Source organism: Bidens hawaiensis, unplaced genomic scaffold (genome assembly GCF_021521415.1).
Source record: "Bidens hawaiensis isolate Kalapana, Puna unplaced genomic scaffold, B.hawaiensis_p1.1 tig00034613_1, whole genome shotgun sequence".
In the NCBI taxonomy this organism is placed as follows: Eukaryota; Viridiplantae; Streptophyta; class Magnoliopsida; order Asterales; family Asteraceae; genus Bidens; species Bidens hawaiensis.
In genome coordinates this window covers 145,486-166,414 of record NW_027495985.1, presented here as the reverse complement: position 1 = coordinate 166,414, position 20,929 = coordinate 145,486, and the positions used below count along the sequence as shown (strand labels likewise).

At 35.5% G+C, this 20,929-nt stretch overlaps 1 protein-coding gene across 1 annotated transcript; it reads left to right on the top strand.

Annotated features, from left to right (window-relative positions):
* The first annotated feature begins 66 nt into the window (after positions 1 to 66).
* Positions 67 to 5,753, top strand: LOC143586344 (triosephosphate isomerase, cytosolic-like). Its single transcript, XM_077067912.1, has 9 exons — positions 67 to 168; positions 2,067 to 2,142; positions 2,308 to 2,431; positions 3,092 to 3,176; positions 3,266 to 3,398; positions 4,036 to 4,130; positions 4,283 to 4,361; positions 4,856 to 4,938; positions 5,704 to 5,753. The coding sequence occupies exons 1-9, from the start codon at positions 130 to 132 to the stop codon at positions 5,743 to 5,745; spliced, it is 756 nt and encodes a 251-aa protein (XP_076924027.1). The 5' UTR covers positions 67 to 129; the 3' UTR covers positions 5,746 to 5,753.
* The last annotated feature ends 15,176 nt before the right edge of the window (positions 5,754 to 20,929 follow it).

Here is a 20,929-nt window from a genome sequence, read left to right as displayed (position 1 = left end):
CTCCTCTGTGAACCACATCTTCACTATAAATACAATACTCTTATCTCCGATCCAAATCATATCATATCATATATTTTCGATTTCATTTCTTTCTCTCCAAGTAGTCGTCGTCGTTTTTGATCGGAAAATATGGCACGCAAGTTCTTCGTCGGCGGTAACTGGAAATGCGTAACCATCTCAACTCAAATCAAATCTCTTACTGACTTATAGTTGTTGTATATCATTTACATGAACTTTAATATTTTATTTTAGGTTAATTTTATCAGATTCGTGCTTTACGAACTATAACGTATGCTAATCGTAGTTATTTTGATTAATTAAGTAAGCAGATTCGGTTTTGATGAACTAATTTGACTTCGTAGCTTTGATCGATTTAAGTAACGGTAGTGAGATCGAAGCTGATTGTTGTTACGCGCATTTTGAATACGAATTGGTGCTCATTTGTTGAATTATAGCATCTGAATCGTAATTATTATCTGTTTACTGTATCGATCAATCTGTTTCTTCGTTTTTGATGAACTGATTTGACTTCCTAGTGTAACTAATGGTGTTGATCCGAAGTTTTGTATCGGTTTATTTGCAAATCTGTTGTTAGATTTAAGTAATGGTAGTGATATGAGGCTTAATTGATTAGATCTGTGATACACACGCGTTTTCAATTCAAAATTAGGTTGAGAAATGAGTTATGGATGGATCGGTTGGATGAAATCGTGTGATAGACTGAAATTTGTACTGATTTGTTGTAAATCAATCACGTGAACTTGACTTTGATTAGTATTAGGTCTGTTTCAGTGTTAGTTTGAATGATTCGTTTACTGATAGTAGATATTTTGTTTTCGTTATATGGATAACACTGTTTTATCAAGTTCAGTAAACAGATTCGGTTTTGGTAAACTCGTTTAATTTCGTAGCATACTGGTTTTAATCGGAAGTTTTGTAACCTAAACGTATATTGTTCGATTTAACTAGTGGTAGTCAGATTCGAGGCGTAATTGAATCGAACTTTGTTATGCGCATTTTGAATGTGAATCTGGAATGAGAAATTGATTTTTGGATGGATCATTTGGATGAAATCACACGACATACTAAATTAGTGTGTATTTGTTAAGTTATAAGATTTATATTGAATGCTTTTTGTTGCTGTATTGATGAATCTGTTTCTACGAGTTCAGTTAGCAGGTTCGTTTTTTTATGAACTCATTTGGCATCACTGTATGCTAGTTTTATCATATGTGCAAATCTGTTGTTTGATTTAATAAGTAATGGTGATCATATCGAGGCTTAATTGAATCGATCTGTAGTCGCATCTAATGAATTCGAAACTAATTTGATAAAATAATCTCTGGATGGATCACTTGAATGAAATCACATGATATATACCGAAATATTACTGATTTTTTATCTGCTATTCTGTTTAGTTATGTCATCTACAAAAGTAACAGTAGTCATATACTCATATTGGGTCTTAATTGATTAGATCTGTGATACACATTTTAATTTCTGGACTGATCACGTATAGGAAAATCACATGATAGACTGAAATTAGTTCTGATTTTTTGGTTTGTAAATTTGTTATTTACTTGACTAATTTAATTTGATCAGTGATACGTGCATTTTGAATTCGAAATTAGATCGAGAAAATCATTTCCGGATGGATCACTTGATGGAAAATCACATAATGCACAGAAATTACTAGATTAGTATTGATTTGTTGATCTTTTGCTTTGCTATTTGCTTTTTTGCTTAATGATGTTGTCATATTAATGCATAGATCTCTGTACTCTTGTCATTTGTCAGATGATAAGCTTCATGGTTGAAATTGTTAATTAATTCCTTGATGATGTAGTGGATTTGTAAATGCAAATAAATATAAGTTGGCTTCTTAATTTGAACATTGAGAAAATTTGTGAAAAAAGATCATCTAGTTGCCGTAAGTGTAACTGGTATTTTGATGGAGGCCTGATCCTCACTCTTGGAATGTAAATGCTGTGTAAGTAATATGGTAGGATATGCAAGGTGCTTATAGCTCTTGAAACCTAATTTTGTTCATGATAATTCATTGATAGAATGGAACTGTTGCGGATGTGAAGAAGATTGTGGCAACACTTAATGCTGGTGATTTGCCATCAACCGACATTGTTGGTAAGCGGTTACATTGTAGTCAGCATCACTGATGCCTTGCTTGTTTCTAAGGTTTCCACCATTTATAAACAGTTAGTTCTATGTGACAACTGTTTTAGAGTTCCTCTAGTTTTTCTTGTAAGGTATTTGCATTATTGGATTCTTAACAACCCATTACTCTTGCAGAGGTGGTGGTGAGCCCTCCTTTTGTGTTTCTTACCACTGTTAAAAGTGAATTGAGGCCCGAGATCCAAGTTGCAGCCCAAAATTGTTGGGTTAAGAAAGGTGGTGCATTCACCGGTGAGGTTAGGTATGTCTGATAGTATCATTTGCAATTCATTGGTTGCCTAACCTTAACTTTTAGATGATTTATTTTATAAATCATATTTTATTCTGATAATGTCTTGTTGTGAATAGGCTTGTAAATGAACCATAATGAACACTAACGGAGCATGTTTGTGTTCGTTCGTTTAACTTTAACCGAACAATCTATCGAACACGAACTAAACGAACGGGGGTTTCTTGTTTGTGTACGTTCGTTATGAAAATGAACGTGTTCGTGTTCTTTAATGTTTGTTCTTAACAGCATAAACGAAAGGTTCACAAACATAATTGAACCAATTAAAAGTAAATGTGAACAACAGTGTGTCGGGCCTAAAATGTTATTAAGAGTGTAGTAAATTGTACTTGGCCTAACAAATCAAACGAATATACTAATGATCGTAAGTGAACGAGCTTAAACAAAGTAACGGGTATAAATGAATTTAAATGAACGAAGGTAAACAAATGTTCTCGAACATAGATGATTGAACAAGACTTAGGTAAATGAACAAAAACCTCTGCTCATATTTGTTCATTTGTTAACTAGACGAACATAAACGAAAATCCCGCCGAATGGTTCATTGAACATTCGGTTTGTTTACAAGCTCACTTGAAAAATGAAATATTGAAGTTGGTTTTCTATGTGTAGTGCTGAGATGCTCGCCAATTTGGGTGTCCCATGGGTCATTCTAGGTCATTCTGAAAGGAGAGCCCTATTGAACGAATCAAATGAGGTATGCATTCATTAATAAAAAACAACGTTCAATTAGCATAAGTAAATCAAGTCAATCATGCCAACTATGTTTATTTTGTTTTAATTCAGTTTGTTGGAGACAAAGTTGCATATGCTCTTTCTCAAGGTTTGAAGGTGATTGCTTGTGTTGGAGAAACACTTGAGCAACGAGAAGCTGGAGCCACCATGGAAGTTGTTGCTGCACAAACCAAGGCAATTGCTGGTATATATTTAATCATTTATTCAAAAAGTTAAATTATTGTTGAAACAAAATTTTTTTGCGATTTTATTTGTCTTAGTGCTGTCTGCTTGACTAGCAAGGTTGTTTTTATAAGGGTGTGCATGGGTCGGTTTTGGGCAGAAACCAAACCAAAAACTGAAATTTCGATTTTTGAGTTTTTGGAAACTGTTCTGTTAGGGTTTTCTCGCTTGTGCCATTTGGGCTTAAAATTATTCAACCCAAAAAAAAAATAGCTCAAAATAATTATTTTAGACTTAATTTTTTTTTTTTGATTAATAATTAATTTATTGCGATACATTTGGGCTAACGTATTTGGGTTACACTATTTAGTAAATTCTTATAAATACTTAAAGTTAAAATCCATAATAAAAAAGTGAAAATCTATAAATTGGGTTCAGTACGATATTTTTGGTTTTAATTACATGCAAAAGCGAATCAAAAGTTCAGTTTCTACGAAAACATAAAGTCAAAACGTTGATCCTTGTTTGGGTTCGGTTTTTTGGGTTTCATGCACACCCCTAGCTTTAGTTGTGATACATGTTTTTCATATTTATTTGCTTTGTTTGCATTGAATAAATGTGATGTTCTGTTATTTATAATTGCATTTTTTTTAATTCAGACAAGATCTCAAGCTGGGATAATGTGGTTTTGGCTTATGAGCCAGTTTGGGCTATTGGAACTGGAAAGGTTGCAAGCCCGGCCCAGGCCCAAGAAGTAAGTTTGTCCTAACTCCTAAATTAGTTAGTTTCTACATTCTAATATAGTGACATATATATGGTACACCGTACATGTGTGTATTAAGATGCAAGGTGTGTGTGTGTGTTGGAGACGATTAAAAATGTGTTTCTGAACTTTTAATGTAACAGGTGCATGCTGGGCTAAGGAAATGGTTTGAGGAAAACATCAGCGCTGAAGTTGCTGCTACAACCAGGATCATCTATGGAGGTATATATATTGTTTTCTCATGTAGCCATACTGTGATCTTACTTATATTCTTGTCAGCCTAGAGGGACTGTTTAGTCTTTTCGTTATATCTTCTAAAATGTTGGTTACTTTAAAAAAAAAATGGAAAGTATAAGTTATAAGTTATAGGTCAGTGTAACAATCACCATGAAGCCAGTCCTGTGATTTTTAATTTGTTACGTGATAGTGTTTCGATATATCTGATTATGACCAAAAGGTTCAAATTTAATGACTTTTACTTAATCATGTGGGTTAATAGGGTATTATCAGTGGGGTACTACTTTGACACTTATTTTATTTTAACCAACTATAAAAGTATTTTTTCTAGAAATTAACTGTTCACAAAGTATACTTTATGAAATTTGTTGTGTATAATTGTAATAATTATATTTTTTTTATTGGTATGGCATTATTAACTTTAAATTTTTGTTAAGAGAAACTAATATCATGTTTTACATGCAAACTCTTCATGACAGGATCTGTGAGTGGTTCCAACTGCAAGGTGTTGGCAGGGCAACCAGATGTTGATGGTTTCTTGGTTGGCGGAGCTTCTCTCAAGGTAACTATCACCCAAAACAGGCTGGTTTAGAAAATGGGTTAAAACAAAACGGTAACTTTTATATATGTCAAAACAGGTCTGGTTAGAATTGACCTTAAAAACACAGTTAATGTTTTAAACAGCAACAATTTTTTAATATTTAACTAATAAACTAATCTTTTTATAAGAATAAGTCAGGAGGTTGTTATACAACTTGAGTTACTTCCCTGTTTGTCGTGTTCCTTATTTTTAGCTAAAATGGGTCGACAGAGACCATAATCAAATGCTTACAATCTCATACACCCTTTTATTAACCAAATGTACATATTTTATTTTTATAGTATGGCTTTTTATTGTCTCAACTATTTAAAAATTTAAAATATATAAGACAAAATGGTGTTTGCGATCCACCACGAGTTCTGTTTTTACATGTGGATAACTTCCCCTTAAAGCTTGGTGTAATGTCATTTATTTTTTCATGATATGCATGAAAACTTACTTAGGATATGAGAGTTTGAGGTGTAAGGAGAAAAGTGAACGAAATAATGCCAGTCTTATAAATTGTATTTAGTGAAATGGGAAATAATAAGATTTTTTAAGTATTTTGATTGGTATATTTGATATTAAACCTTGTTTTTTAAGTAAATATGAAATTGGCACCTTTTACCTATGTTGAAAAAGATAACACCATTTTTGGGACCCCTAATGCTAAGGGTGTTTTTGGTAGTAGTTATTTCAAATCGAAACAAAATACCTGACTTGTTTATCTTGTTTTTGTTTTTGTAGCCGGAATTTATTGACATTATCAAGGCTGCAGAAGAGAAGTGAAGTGAAGTGAAGTGAAGTGAAGTGAAGTGAAGTGACACTTTGTATCGATTGCAAAGGACAATAGCATTATTGTAATTCCAGTTTGAAATAAGCATGTGAACAAAACTCGGCACTAAACCGTTGATTTTTTGGTCAATAACGATGTTTTGAGCACTGAGTGTTTTGTAGACTGATCGGAGGAGGTATCTGCTTTCGCTTATTCTTATTATTAAAATGGTAGAAGTGGACATATCCATCTTATTGTCTTGTGTGACATGTCAGCCTTTGTTAACGCCTTGCCTTAACGGGTTCTAACTCTTATGAAGGGTTTTCTAGCAAATATATAATAAACAGATGGCGAGGATCTAGGCCAGGGTGAGGACTTGTATTGGAAATACATTCCAAACCTAATTTGGAACGGGCCATGATATTCATACACCATTTTTAGAAACTCATACACCCTATATATGGAATAAAAGTACAACAAAAGTACATCTGCACGCGCAGTGTACGAAGTTTGACTATGGTATGACTCCCATATGATCGTATGGAAACAAAAAACAAAAACCAAAATTGATTGAGTTAGCCGTGTATGTTAAAAACAAAACGTGATGATACATGGACATGAATGCTGCATGATATATGATATAATATCCCGTACGTACTTACCCTCGTTTTACGCAACGACACGATACTATATTCATATTCCGACGTGATATAATATTCAGTTTATTATTTGATACGACACAATATCCCGGATATGATATAATATTCTACCGGTTTTAATACATAAACACGAAGGGGACTTGTTTCTTTCTCGTTCATTCACTACCAAACCAACATAAGTGATGTCGATTTATGGCGATGGCGATAACGACAGCAAATTCTATAACAACATATCATTGTTTACAACTGATTAGGTCTATTTTTTAAAAATTATGTTTGTATTATTTAAGCACGAGCATCACTAAATTTTTATTTTGTTTAAGTTGTTTGGGTCCGTCGATGAACTGAAGACATGGGCGCAAACTACTGGCCGTGAGAATGGTGTCGTCATAGTCACAGAACGATCGAAGAGTAACGTTGTTGGCTAGGTGGTCAAAATATACCTATTAAGGCGTGATCACAGTGGGGAGTACAAGTGCACTATTAGTATATCTAAATTCATTTATTATTAATTGGTATAGTATTAATCTAGCAAATTGGGTTTATGCTACATGTTTTTTCCTTCTAAATATACGGGTCTCGCGCCGAACGAACAGGACAAGAAACTAGTTATACCCAAAGTTTCGAATAATAAACGGGTAGTTAACACTCGCATCTACCCAAAGCTATACCCTTTCTCAAAACTCACACGTCCTAAAAAAAGATCATATAGTTGCTTGTTTAAAAAACTCACAAACCCAATGTTCATACGAAAGTTGCTGACTGTTAAAAAAACAAGCTATACGATCGTATAATGTACATTCTATCGTATGGAATGTTCCTAGACAACAGACAAAGGCTGCGAGAATTTGACAAAAGCTGCAGTCTTATACGATCGTTTAATAGCCATACGATCGTATGGATTCCAAGGGTGTGTGAATAAGTCAAAGGGTGTGTGGATAACCGAGCCTTTGGAACACATTACTTTCTAGAAACTTCTAGACATACTTGAAAGTTAAAATATCAATATGTATTATTTTTTACATGACAAATTTATCCTCTAAACATAGTTAATTTATAGATCATTTTTTATGTCAATTCAATATTTATTTATAGTTTCTTTATTGTTTTTGTCACGTAATATAACATTGGGGCTTATGGGATGGATTGTATGACTGACTTAGATCTATTCTCAGAAATTAGAGATTTAGATTCATTGTTCGTGGCTAGTTATGGAGAGTTTATTGTTGATCAGATCATTGTGTTAATGCCCTGATATATTTGTAGTCGGTTAATCGGAGTTGTAATATTTTGATTGATCAATAATTGTTGGTGATTTGTTTGGTATTATTGTTCGTGGTTCTGATTGTTCTTATGAAGACAAAGTATTAATTCTACCATGGTATCAGAGCATAAAGGCTCTGGTCCATCGCTTTCGCTTGGATTCTCTCCTGTTGTATTTAGGGATTTCATCTTGAAACCCTAATCGTGTTCTTGGTTAATTGATTGTCGATATTCTCTCTATCGACCTAGTTCGTTGTTGAAGACGTTGATTTTATGACCTTCATATTATTGGAGCACTTGACTAGTGAGATCGTTCTTTAATATCCTGTTGGATTTTTTTAATTTTCTTGATTTAGGCATGTATGATTGATTGATGCCAGAAGATCAATGCCTGGTTTGTTTGTGCATTAGGCATTCTAGGAATACTTGTGCATCATTTTGTGTGAATTTTTCTTGTGTGTTTGCATAAGTCCCTTGGCTAATCCTTGATCTGCCATCTTTTGAATGGTTCAGAATACATGGCTCTGGCATTGATTGACCTTTTTGTGTGTGTGTGTTTGTGTGAAAATCATATCACTTTGTATTCTTCATAGCTTTGTTTGATCTTGCTTTGTTGAAATGGGTGATGAGTCCGGTTCTGGTATTAGTACTGAAACTTTGATAAGTAAACTTGATGTTAGCAATCCACTATACTTACATGCTAGTGACTCGAATACCTTGACTGTTATTGTAACAACCTACAAATTTCCATATCAATTTTGACAATTTAGGAAGTTGAGGGACTAGTTAGTCATTTAGCTAAAGAAATATGGGAGCGACACGTGTCCTATGACTCATTGCCATAAAACGACACATGTCACGTGGTGGCGACACGAAAGGACACTTGTCAAAATCTAATGTCATGTATCCTCTTGAAGTGACATGTGGCTAGTGACTAATCAAGTTAGCATGCCACATGTCAACACCATAAAGCACGACTCATCACAAGAGTGACATGTGGCGAATGGTGGTGATGGGGATGGCTATAAATAGTGAGCATGAGTTCTTCATTTTTGGCATCCCGAACACCTAATCACTTCCACTTTCTTGAAGTTCGTTCCACTGAGTTGGAGTCCCAACGCCACTCTAGAGTTTCGACGTTCCATACCCCAACACTCTACGTATAGTCGAAGTACTGTGCGTTCTTCCTTAAGCGTTATACCCATTTTAAGGTAAGAATTATGTTTAAGATATTTCAACTCATAGCTTAGATCCTATTTGATGGTATAGCCTAAACCTTGGAAACTTTATAGATATATTTAAGCTTTTTATATATAAAGTTTACAAAAATAGACGTTTCTTTATTATTAAGAAACATAAAGTTTTGCATATAAAGGTTATTGTCAATTGAAGTTCTTCTAAAGGAATAAACGTTAGTTTTTTTTTATATAAAAGATAATTGTAGATAATTAATTAGAAATATATGACGGGCATGTAGTAACTGGAAGGGTGACAATACCGGTAGTCGAGTCTTTTGTCTAAGGAAAGTAATTCGTATAAATCTCAATCAACCGCGGGACCCGTTTACTTTCCTGGAGAGCTTGATGAGAATGTTTGAATCTATTAGGCCAAAGCATGCTACATCAAACGTCATATGAACTAAAAGGTTTTAAGTAATCATTCTGAATAAATAATGTTTCTTCTAAAGGAGGAAACATAAAAGTTTTATAAACACGATTTATTCTAGAGGAAGAAACGTATAATTTAGATGATTTCTTATACATGAAGAAACGTCAATATTAAAACAGGATTTTATAGACTAAAGATATAAAGTAATATTTTAACAATAACATATTCAATCAAGGTTTAAAGCTATTTAACAAGACTTAAGCTCTGAAGCTAGATCATTTGATCTAGATAAATTATTAAACTATTATTCTCAAACTATAGGTCCGAGGTTGTTGGGCTAATACTTGTGTGGTTTGTATTGTTTTTGGGCTTGCATTGTAAACCGAGATCCACATGGATCTCGGTGGGCTTTTGGTAGTTTTGGGCTTTATGTAATTAATATATAATATATAAACATGTATCTAGGTCATTATGAATGACGAGCTTTGGTGTTGGTTGGACGGAGATGAGAAAGAGAGAAACGAGAAGTATTTTTTAGTTTGTAATCTATTGTGCTTAAGCACCTGACATTTAATGAACATGTGTTTTGAAGCATTAGCATCTCGTTCTTATTGTTTGTTTGTTTTATATTGAATCCACTCGTTGTTAGATTCCGCATAACAACGATCTCACATGATATCATATTGAAAGATCCGTCTAGGGACTTACAATTCGTATCAGAGCCTATTGACCTATTCTAGGCTCGGTTGTGATATCACAGATTTAAAGAGTGTGTTTTGGTGGCCATGGTGTTTGTTTTTCTGGTGACTTACTCATCAGAGGTTCTTGGGTTAGAGATTGAGTTATTTTTGGTTAAAATTCAAATCCCATCGATTTCGGGATTTAGTTTGTTACCAAACTTAATTAGTCAAAGCTACTTTGGAAGTTCTCTGCCTTGTTTTGTCGTTCTCTGGAACTCTTGATCGTTTTCGGGTATCCCTTTATTTTTTTCGGGACCATTAAAGGGTTTTCGGCCAACATCCTGAGCTCTCGGTGGATTTCACTGGTTCTCGGTCAAGTTCTCGGGTTCTCGGTCAATTTCTTGAGATCTCGGTCAAGTTCTCGGGTTCTCGGTCCACAATCTGGGTTCTCGGTCAAACTTTGTTGTTCTTGACTGCGACTGTATTTTGGACAGTAGGCTTGGGCCTGTTCTGATGGGTCTGATTTCTGGACTAATAATTTGGACCATTACCTTGGGTTTTTATTTATTTTTTTAAATGGACCAATTAGCTTATACTTCATCAAATGTTGCTCTGCATCAAGAATTGAACTCTATCATGAGAACTGCTACTCGTGTACCCCGTTTATTGTCTCATGAGGGGTTTTCCGAGTGGAGTTTAGATTCGAAAAATATGTGAAAATGAAAGATGTGAAGATTTGGAGGAGCATCGTTCGGGGTCCTCAAATTATCACTTATCAACGAGAAAATTCTGAAGAGGTGGTTATGAAGCCTGTCAAGTTGTATGTCGACACAGATTTTGAGAAGATTGAAGATGATGAAAAGGCTCTTGCTACCTTAACTATGGCACTCTCACCTGAAATTGCCTTGGGATTTAGAGAGGTACCGTCTGCTAAGGCTTTATGGGAAGCCTTATTGAAGTGTATGAGGAAAATGAGAACATGAGAAGAAGACGACAAGATCTATTACGACAAAAGTTTAACACGTTTAATCACATTCTGGGAGAGTCTTTGGAAACACAGCTGCAGAGATTTATATCACTAGTCACTGTAATGCGATCCGCAAACATAAACTTAACAGCTGTTGAGACATATAAGTTGGTCAACTCTCTGCCACAAAGTTGGGATATGAATGTTGCTGTGATTAAGAAGACAAAGGATCTTGCCAGGCTAACTTTATCATAAGTAATGACAATCATTATCATGTGACATGGATGATAAGCAGCGTGCTATAAATCATGCCAATTCTTACAATGCGGCTGGCTACAGTGTCACTTCTAATAATGCTCTTATGTCACAAGACAACTTCTCTATGTTTTAAATCCTCCCAGGGTCAGTATGCACAGCCTCAACAGTCTCAGAATAGTTTCTCAATGTTTAAGTCTGCCCAAGGTCAATTCACTCAGCCATCATCACAGCCAACTCCCGCGTTCTTTCCACAACCTGTTTAACAATCTGTCTCTTCTACTAAGCCCCAGACAACTACTGCATCTTCCAGTCAGTCTCCTACTCAGATTCCCACTATCTCGAAAGGAGACTCAAGAAAACATTGCCTTGATGGCAGGCTTCATGAATTCTTATAATGCTTTTCTTGCTGGAGATTTGGTTCAACCAGTTGTAGTTGCTGAGTTAAATCAAATCCATCCCGATGATATGGAGGAAATGGATCTCTCTTGGCAAATAGCCGTGGCAGTGTTTCGAGTAAAGAAATTTACCAGAGAACAGACAAAAATAACTGGAATGTGCCATCTAACCAGAATGTGGGTTTTAACAAAGACACTCTGAGGTGCTACAACTGTCACTAGCCGGGTCACTTCGCTCGTGAATGCACTAATCCAACTAAGGAGGGAAACAGAGAAAGGGATTTGGTTCCGGTGAGCAATGTAAGAGGAGAAAATACAGTTGGTTCAAATGAAAGTGAGCGGGGATTGGTAGCTCAACAGTTTTCTTGTAATTACCATATGGCAGCTTTCAACATCAGCAATCAGACTGCCAACTTTGCCCAGATTGATGTTGCTAAAGAAGAAAACGATGCTGGAACATGTTAAGGAACTTCAATTTGCCTTCATGGCTTTCACCTCTTCCAGCTCATCCGAGGTAAGTTATGAATTATGTTCTCAATCTTGTGTTAATAATGTATATTTATATAGATCTCACAGTAGTAACTTGATTAGGGAAATTGAAGGAATAAAATATGAAAACTTCACTATTAAGAAATCCGAAAAGGCTTTAAAAGAAAAAATAGAGGCACAACAAAAGGATTTCTCTAAACTTCAATCCGACTTTAGCATAAAATGTTGTCACCACTTTGATGCTAAACAGAAAATTGCTGAATTAACCGTCGAGTTAGAAGCTTCTAAGTTGGAGATCGCTAAGTTAACTAATAAATTTGAAAATGCTGAATTCAATTTTAAGAAATTCGATGTCTCTAGTGCTGTTGTTGAGTCCATGATTGAAAAACAATTAAAATCGAAAGAAAACAAGGGTGATGATATTGGGTACAATGTAGTTCCCCATCCATATAATGACAACTACACTGGACTTCCTCTTACCAAAGAAGAGGAAGAAATGGAAAATTTATGCAGTATGGTAAACCAACTGAAAATGGCAAAGGTGCACTTGGTTCAGTAAAAGCTACTGAATCAACCTCGAGGGTGAATGATACTAATGTGTTTACTTCACGTGTAGATGAAGTAATTATTGAGGATTGAATTGATGAGGATGACGATTTACCAGTTTTGAACAATAAAGACATTAACTCTAATATTCATTTAAATTTTCATGTTTTGGATTCTATTACTTCAAATGTTTGTGTGGGCTATGTTTTTAAGGGCAAAGACAATTGTGTGGTTGATTCTTCTAAAACTTTTAAAACTGGTGATGTGTTTTTGAATAAATTTGATAAAAATAAAAGTTCTAGTAAACATTTGTCACCTAAGTTTGTTAAAGAAGGAAGCTCTTGTGTTCACAATTGTGATAAATCAAGTGATAAGTCAAGCGTCAGGTACAAAGCGAGACACACTAGCTCACACAACCGGTCAAGACTAGGAGTAGACCACAATGAATTTTATGTTAAACGTCAAACATGTTTTAACTGTGGTATTCCTGGTCATATCGCTAGAAATTGTCCACACCGTCCATATGCCTCTTGTTATGTATAATATCAGAGGAATGTGCCTCGAAATACCTTCTACAAGTACACTTCTAATAAATCAAGGTATCATGAGGCAATTCCATCTGATGGTGATTGAAAAAGAAACAAGGCTGACCGGTTAAGCTCTCATCAGACCAAGCCTAATATGTTTCCGAAGCGTGATGGAATCTCGGTTTCGGTCCCGAGAACCAAGTCGGCCTATGGACCGAAACAAATTTGGAACTCAAAATGAAATATGATTTCCGCTCGCAAATCGGAGTCTAAGTCAACCGTTCATACAAATAACAAAGTTTTAAAATCCAGGTATGAATGGTTGCCCAAATCTTCGGTGACCAAGCCATCTTGTTCAATATTAGATAATCAGGAAGACATGTCATGGCAACTGTGACATACTTAGATAAATCCGGCTTACCCAACACTACTATGGATTGGGTACCAAAAACTAACTAATCTCGCACATCGTGCAGGAACAGCTATGGAGGAATATCATCAGACCTTGGTATGTTGATAGTGGCCGTTCCAGGCACATGACATGAGACATCTCCCAACTGCACAACATTCAAATTTTTAATGGTGGGTATGCTTCATTTGCGGGAGGATAGAAGGGGAAGATTACTCAGAAGGGTACTGTAAGTAATGGTGTTATTAAATTTGAGAATGTTAACTTTGTTCCAGAATTGAAACATTGTCTGCTCAGTGTCTCGCAGATTTATGATAAAGGCCTTTCAACACATTTCACTAACAAAGAGTGCTTAAATTTAAAACCTAGTATCATTGTAACAGAAGATTGGGTTCTTGTTCGATCACAAAGAAAAGATAATGCTTATGTGATCGACATGAACATAAATGTTCCTGATGAAATTAATTGCCTATTTTCAAAAGTGTCAGAACATAATGCCATGCTTTGGTATCGCCGTCTTGGTTATGCAAACATTAAGAACTTAAACCGTCTTTTTTAAAAATGACTTGGTGCATGGTTTGCCTGTCAAGGATTTTGTAACAATTGAGAAATGTGTAGCTTGTGCTTTGGGCAAACATAATCGTAAGTCTCACAAGCCAAAACTGGTAAATACCATTTCCTCGGTTTTTCAATTGCTACATATGGATTTGTTTGGTCGGTTCATGTATTGAGTCTTTCTCACAGCTCTTATTGTTTGGTTATTAATTATGATTACTCATGTTTTACTTGAGTGTTTTTCTTGTCAATTAAGAGTGAAACTGCAAAATTGATAAAACGCTTTGTGGTGATCATGGAGAACCAATTCAATCTAAAGCTAAAGGGTATTCGCTGTGACAACGACACATAATTCAAGAAACCAACGTTGAATTATTTTTGTGCCAAAAAAGGAGTATTAGACAGTACAGCTCAGATTGCATACCGCAACAAAATGGAGTTGATGATAGATGGAATAGAACTCTTATCGAGGCTGCTAGGACTATGCTGTGTGATTAAAAGCTACCTCTGTTCTTCTGGGCTGAAGCGGTCAACACAGCTTGTTATGTTCAAAATCGAGTGTTGATCAACAAATCACAGATGAGGATTCCCTATGAAATTGTTTATGGTCACAATCCTACGGTTGCACACTTTCGAGCTTTTGGATGTCCGTGTACTCTGCTAAATCTAGAAACGACTCCAAAGTTTGGAGCCAAAGCTGATGATTGCTATTTTGTTGAATATGCTGGTCGTAACACTTAAAGAGTTTACAACAAGACAACGAAGCAGGTAGTGGAATATTATGATGTGCGCTGACTAGAAGAGAATGAGACCGATGCTAGTGTCAGTCCTGACTGGTTATTCGATTATAATGAACTGTTTAAGCCATTTAATGTGTTTCCAGTTGTAGATACAGTAAAACTAAGGTGCTGGTGCTACTAATGCTGTTGATGAAGAATTTGACATCCCTACTGATTCTCATATATCTCCAGTGCTGAGTATAGACCCGTCGGAATCATTGGTTACTACTCAGCCATTGTCTGCAAGTCAATAGGAAAGTGTCACTAAGACTGTGTCTTCACAAGAGTCTACAGCCGATGCTTCATCAGTTGAGGGGGAGAGTGCCATTCGTTAAATTTTTGGGAGCACTCTATTCCCAGATGTCATACCAAATGAGTACATTTCTAGTACCTCGTACTCGCACAGTACTGTGACATATGGATAGTAGAACCCTCTCTGAAATCCTTTAAGATCCAACGAATTTACTATCTACCAGTTCCATTCCTAGTCATTCAATTCCGACAAGAACTCAACAGGATTATCCAATCGAGAATGTCATAGGTCCCCTTGAAACAGGCGTCTCAACCAGAAGTCAGACAAGACACATCAATAGTTGTTTATTTTCGTGTTTCATCTCTCAGATTGAACCTAAGTCAGTTGAAATGGCTTTACAAGAAGCAAGTTGGGTGGACGCCATGCATGAAGAATTGAACCAGTTGAAAAACTCAAGGTTTGGAGATTGGTTGAGCTACCCGTCGGGAAGAAGGCTTCAGATACAAGATGGATTTTTCGTAACAAGCAAGACGATACTGGGGTTATTATTCAAAACAAAGCGCGGCTTGTGGTTTGTGGTTTTCTCCAAGTTGAAGGTTTATACTACAATGAAGTGTATGTTCCAGTGGCTCGTCTTGAGGCCATTCGGATTGTCTTGGCATATGTTGCCTATATGGGTTCACGGCCTACCAAATGGATGTCAAGACATCGTTTCTATATGGAGAAGTAAAAGAGGAAATTTATGTGGACCAGCCACCAGGTTTTGTTGAATCAAAGCATCCTACTTACGTTTACAAGTTAGACAAAGCTCTCCATGGTCTTCATCAAGAACCTCGGGCATGGTATGCAACATTGACGGCCCATCTACTGGGGCATGAGTACAAGCGAGGAACCATCAATCAGACTCTATTCCTTAAAACTGTTGGGAAAGATCTGATCTTGGTTCAAATTTATGTAGATGACATCATTTTCGGCTCCACTTGTACTGTTCTATGTTCTGAGTTTGAAGAAGTTATGAAGAAGAGATTTGAGATGAGTTCGTTGGGGGAGATGACGACTTTTCTGGGATTACAGGTTCGTCAGATTTTGACAGGAATTTTGCTACATCAAGGAAAATATGTCAAAGACATGTTGGTAAAGTTTGAGTTCCAAGATTCTAAGAGTGAGGCAACTCCTATGGTGGAAAGACCTCTTCTTTCATTGGGAACTCTGTAGATCAAACTTACTATAATTCAATGATCGGATCCCTGATGTACCTCACCGCCAGGCGTCCTGACATCATGTTTGCTGTCTGTCAATGCGCGCGCTTCCAGGCTAATCCTAAACTTTCTCATTTAATTGATGTTAAATGTATTTTTAGATATATGAAAGGGAAACCAAAGCTAGGTTTTTAGTATCCCAAAAATTCATATTTTGATTTATATGCTTTTGCTTATTGCAATTATGGTGGAGATGACATTGACAGAAAATCTACGTCTGCTGGATGTCAATTCTTGGGTGATCGACTCATTTCATGGCAATGCAAGAAACAACAAACGGTGTCCACATCCACTGTTGAGGCTGAGTATGTTGCTGCTTCTGCCTGCTGTTCAAAGGTTATCTGGATGCAACATCAATTGCTGGATTACGGTTTGGAATTTCTTGACACTCCAATCTTTTGTGACAATGATGTTGCTATTGCTATTGTTAAAAATCCTGTTCAGCATTCAAAATCCAAGCACATTGACATAATAATTCATTTTATTCATGACTGTTACGACCGAAAATTGATTCATCTTGAGCAAGTTCACACTGATAATAATGTGGCAGAGTTATTTACCAAACTGTTCGGAACAGCCAGATATAATGTGCTTGTATGGTTAATAAAAATTCTTCGCTTCGACGATTGAGTTGTTTTGAGGTTAAATTTGTACATAAATATTTTTCTTTTCTGGTAAAATTTTTACACAAATTTAGGGGGGAGAAAATTAAAAAATTACAAAAAGAGTTTGTGTGTGTGTTCTTAAAGATAAAAAAAAATTATTTTTTCCCTTTGTCGCTTAAAAATATGTCGGTTACTTAAGTTTGAGAGACATATACTTGTATATGTTTGGTCCTGTTATCTACGTGTAGACATACGGTATAGCCATTCACTTGAAGACTGAAAGTGACTGGGGAGAGTGTTGTGTGTTTTGTTTAATTCTTTCTCTTAAAATTATGTCGGTTACTTAAGTTCGAGGGACATGTACTTTTATATGTTTGGTCCCGTCATCTACTTGTAGACATACGAGATAACCATTTACCTGAAAACTGAAAGTGACTAGGGTGACCGAATTTAAGAAGGTTTTCTAAAACATTTTCAGGGAAGTGATATGATTATTCAGTTAAAAGCCTTTTAGAAGCTCAAAATATTTTCAAATGAAAATTGATCCAACCTTTGGAAAATGATAGTTAAATTGGTTATGTGTGCCTAACGTGTGAAGTTACTAAGCTAAAAAGGCTTTTGAACAAACAATGATTTGTATGGTAGCTTACCATGATGCGTAAAAGTTGAAGTGATATAAACTAAATCTTCTAAACTTACTGTGGAGAGTCATTTTGAAGATGTGTGCATGTCTCTAGATACATCTCTTCGAATGATAGGCAGAAAAACAATTACCCAGTCATACACGAGCCTATTAGTGTCTTGATCACCAAAAATACTATGTTTCTAAGTTAAAAATAAAATAAAAAATATTATATAATACCGTGGTATTAAAATTCGTTTTTCAAAAGCTTAAGGGGTCAAGCTAGAAATACAAGGGTGGTGCATTCAAATAAGTCCTAAACACCCTGAATGTAAGGCATGTAAGTCCGGATGGCTTGTGAGTCCAACGTTCAACCTTAAAGCTTTAAAATTTCTGTTTGTATCGTGAAAATCTTTTGATCAAGCATTAGGGGGTTGAGTCAAATTGGGGTGATCTGGGGAAAGCCAAATACGCTTTGAGAAGAGATAGACACAAGTCCATAAGTGATGTCCATCTAAGCTTTATGCCCAATTGAACCTATTTTGTATCACTATACAATGAAAATCATGCTAAGTATCTTAATACATGCTATCAACCTGTCTCTCTATGTTATAATAATGTTGAAAATGAATCATTGTAAAAGCATCTTAATCAATATGATTCCATGTTCGGATCTTTTCTTAAAAGGTTGCTCGCTTATCGAAACTGAAATTTGATCCCAAAATTTGTTAAAATTACAAGAAGGCCAGGTGGTTAAATTAATTTGTTTTTGCTTTATTTTATTATTATTATTTTTTTTGTTTCTTTATTTTTACCTCATGTTTACTCTTGTCGAAACGAATGCTATAAGAGATCGTTTTTAAACATGGAGCAAGCCTATGATTTGAGGTATAGGGTCTGATATTTGCAGACTGGGTTCTCGGCCCAGTCAGAGTGGCCCATAAAGGGGGTTTGTGAGAAGTATTGTTTTGGCTCTGCTGGTTTGGCCTAAGTGTACTTGTGTTCTCGGCCCATCAGGGTTTTCGGCCCAGACAAAAAAATTTGAAGTTTAAAAGGCACCTTGTGTGTGCATTATTGGTCATCACTCTCAAAACTGCATAATAATTTTCTTTCTCCAAATCTAAATTTTTTTGGCTTAATACTACTTTCATACCTGATCACTTGAGGTGTTGACAAATATTAAAGGTATATAAACTTGTAATAAATGTGTTTTTGGGTCACTGATGACCCATACGTGGACCGAATGGGTGTTTGGATTACGTGACTGATTGTGTCATGATGATGGATTGAGAATCTTGTATGTGATGAATGATTATGATATATTTGGTGTCGTTTTGAGCTGGTGTTAAGTTGCAGGTTTCATGTTAATGGTGGTTTTGGGCTTTTGGGGAAGACGACTCGGAACTCAAGATGAAATCTCAAGGGTATTCAAAGACTTTGGCCTTTGAGATCTCGGGATCTAGGGTTCTCGGGTGTTAGTGCACTGTTTCGTCGTCTCGAGTCTTTGTAATTTATCGTTTGTAATTTATTATTATGTTAATGATAAAGGGGTATTTATGTAAATATACTCCCATTCTCTATGTAAGGCTCATTCGTTAAGGGTGTATAATTAATGAGCCCATTCGCTAACTTGTACAGTTTATTCGTTAAGGATGTTTAACGAATGAACTATAATCGTTATTTGTATTTATCCATTCGTTAAGGATGTTTAACGAATGGACCTTAGTTTGTTAAGTATTTGATCCATTCGTCATGGAGTGTTGACGAATGGGGTATAGCGAATGAGTCATTCGCTATACCAATACGTTAACTTATGTAATGATAACGGATGGAGGCCATTCGTTACGGGATGTGTAACGAATGGCATCCCATTGTCTATATAAGGCATGTTATGCCTTGAGTAATTTAAGTATTGATTAAGTATTATACCGAACCTCTGTCCAATTGTTCTCTCTCAATTACTTCATCAACATTATTATTCTACAATTACCTAATTTATAATCATATCATATAACTAGATCTACTATCTAATCAACACAATATGAGTCGGTGTTGATTGGATCTCAGTGTTTAACAAGTGGTATCAGAGCACCAGGGTTAGATTGTTTGTGATTTAAGGTAATTTCTTATGGATTGATAGAGAATTCAGTAAGTGAATAGTTAATTTTTTATTTAAGTTTAATTTTACTAAATTCTTCTGAATTAACATGCTGAGATGTTAATTGAAGATTAATTTGAGTGAATTTGAGATCAATTTGGATTGTGTAAGGTGTGTGTTTGAGGAATTGGATTATTGTGTACGTTTGAGATGGATTTGAGTTGTGTATGGAACAGGAGAGTCGGGTGTTTGATTTTGTGGATTTTGATAATCGGTGGATTGAGTTAAGGTTTACGGAATAGGATACGTGTGTTCGCGAGACAATTACGAGTAATTTGAGCCTTGATTTGATTGAATTGGTGCAAAAGTGACAGTAATACATAATATTAATTTGGTTTTTGAAAAACTCAGATCTGGAAATTTTCCAGAAATCTGGAAATTTCTGCTTGAAGATTTGAAGATCTTCATAATTCGTTATGATTATTATTCCTCATTCGCTACACGTGTACTTGTCATTCGTTATCAGTATCAAATTGATTCGTGACACGTGTAAAGTTTGTTACAACTGAATAACAAAATCATTCGTTATTCACTGTAGCTAATTCGTTGTTGAAAAATTGTAATTCGTGCTCACTCATTCGCTATTCATTCGTCATTGATTCATCATTGATTCGTCCTCTCATTCATCATTGATTCGTCTTCTCATTCGTCATTGATTCGTCATTCATTTGTTATTGATTCGTCATGGATTCATCACTCATTCATCTAAGTCATTCGTTACTTATTCGTTGTTCATTCGTTCTTTCATTCGTCATCCACACATCACTTCGTTCGTTAAATTATTGTTCCGGATTCGTTATCACTCATTGTCACTCATTCGTTACCAAAGTTTCACTTTAAACCCTTAAGTTTGAATTTTGTTTAATTTTGAACTTATATTTACTAAAAATGGCTGGTTTTTATGCATTGGCATCTCAGAATGTACAGATGCAACAAATGTCACATCTTGATGCGGAAATTGGATCTCATTCGAAATGTCCTTGTTTGATGAAATTTAGTGACTTTGCTAAATGGGAACCACATTTTCAAGCACATCTTGGTTCTGTGCATCCTGACTGTTCTCGGTGTCTCGATGATGTCTATACATTTCCAATGGTTGGTAGTAAAACTACGGGTTTTACCCCCAAAAGCTTTTTCTCAATATTCGCGAGAGGAAAAGAAAGCTT

Excerpts from the sequence above, each read along its gene's own strand:
- LOC143586344 (XM_077067912.1), top strand. The coding sequence starts at position 130 with ATGGCACGCAAGTTCTTCGTCGGCGGTAACTGGAAATGC. Across the intron at positions 2,432-3,091 it reads GCATTCACCGGTGAGGTTAG|TGCTGAGATGCTCGCCAATT; the intron begins GTATGTCTGATA and ends TTCTATGTGTAG. Across the intron at positions 4,362-4,855 it reads AACCAGGATCATCTATGGAG|GATCTGTGAGTGGTTCCAAC; the intron begins GTATATATATTG and ends TCTTCATGACAG.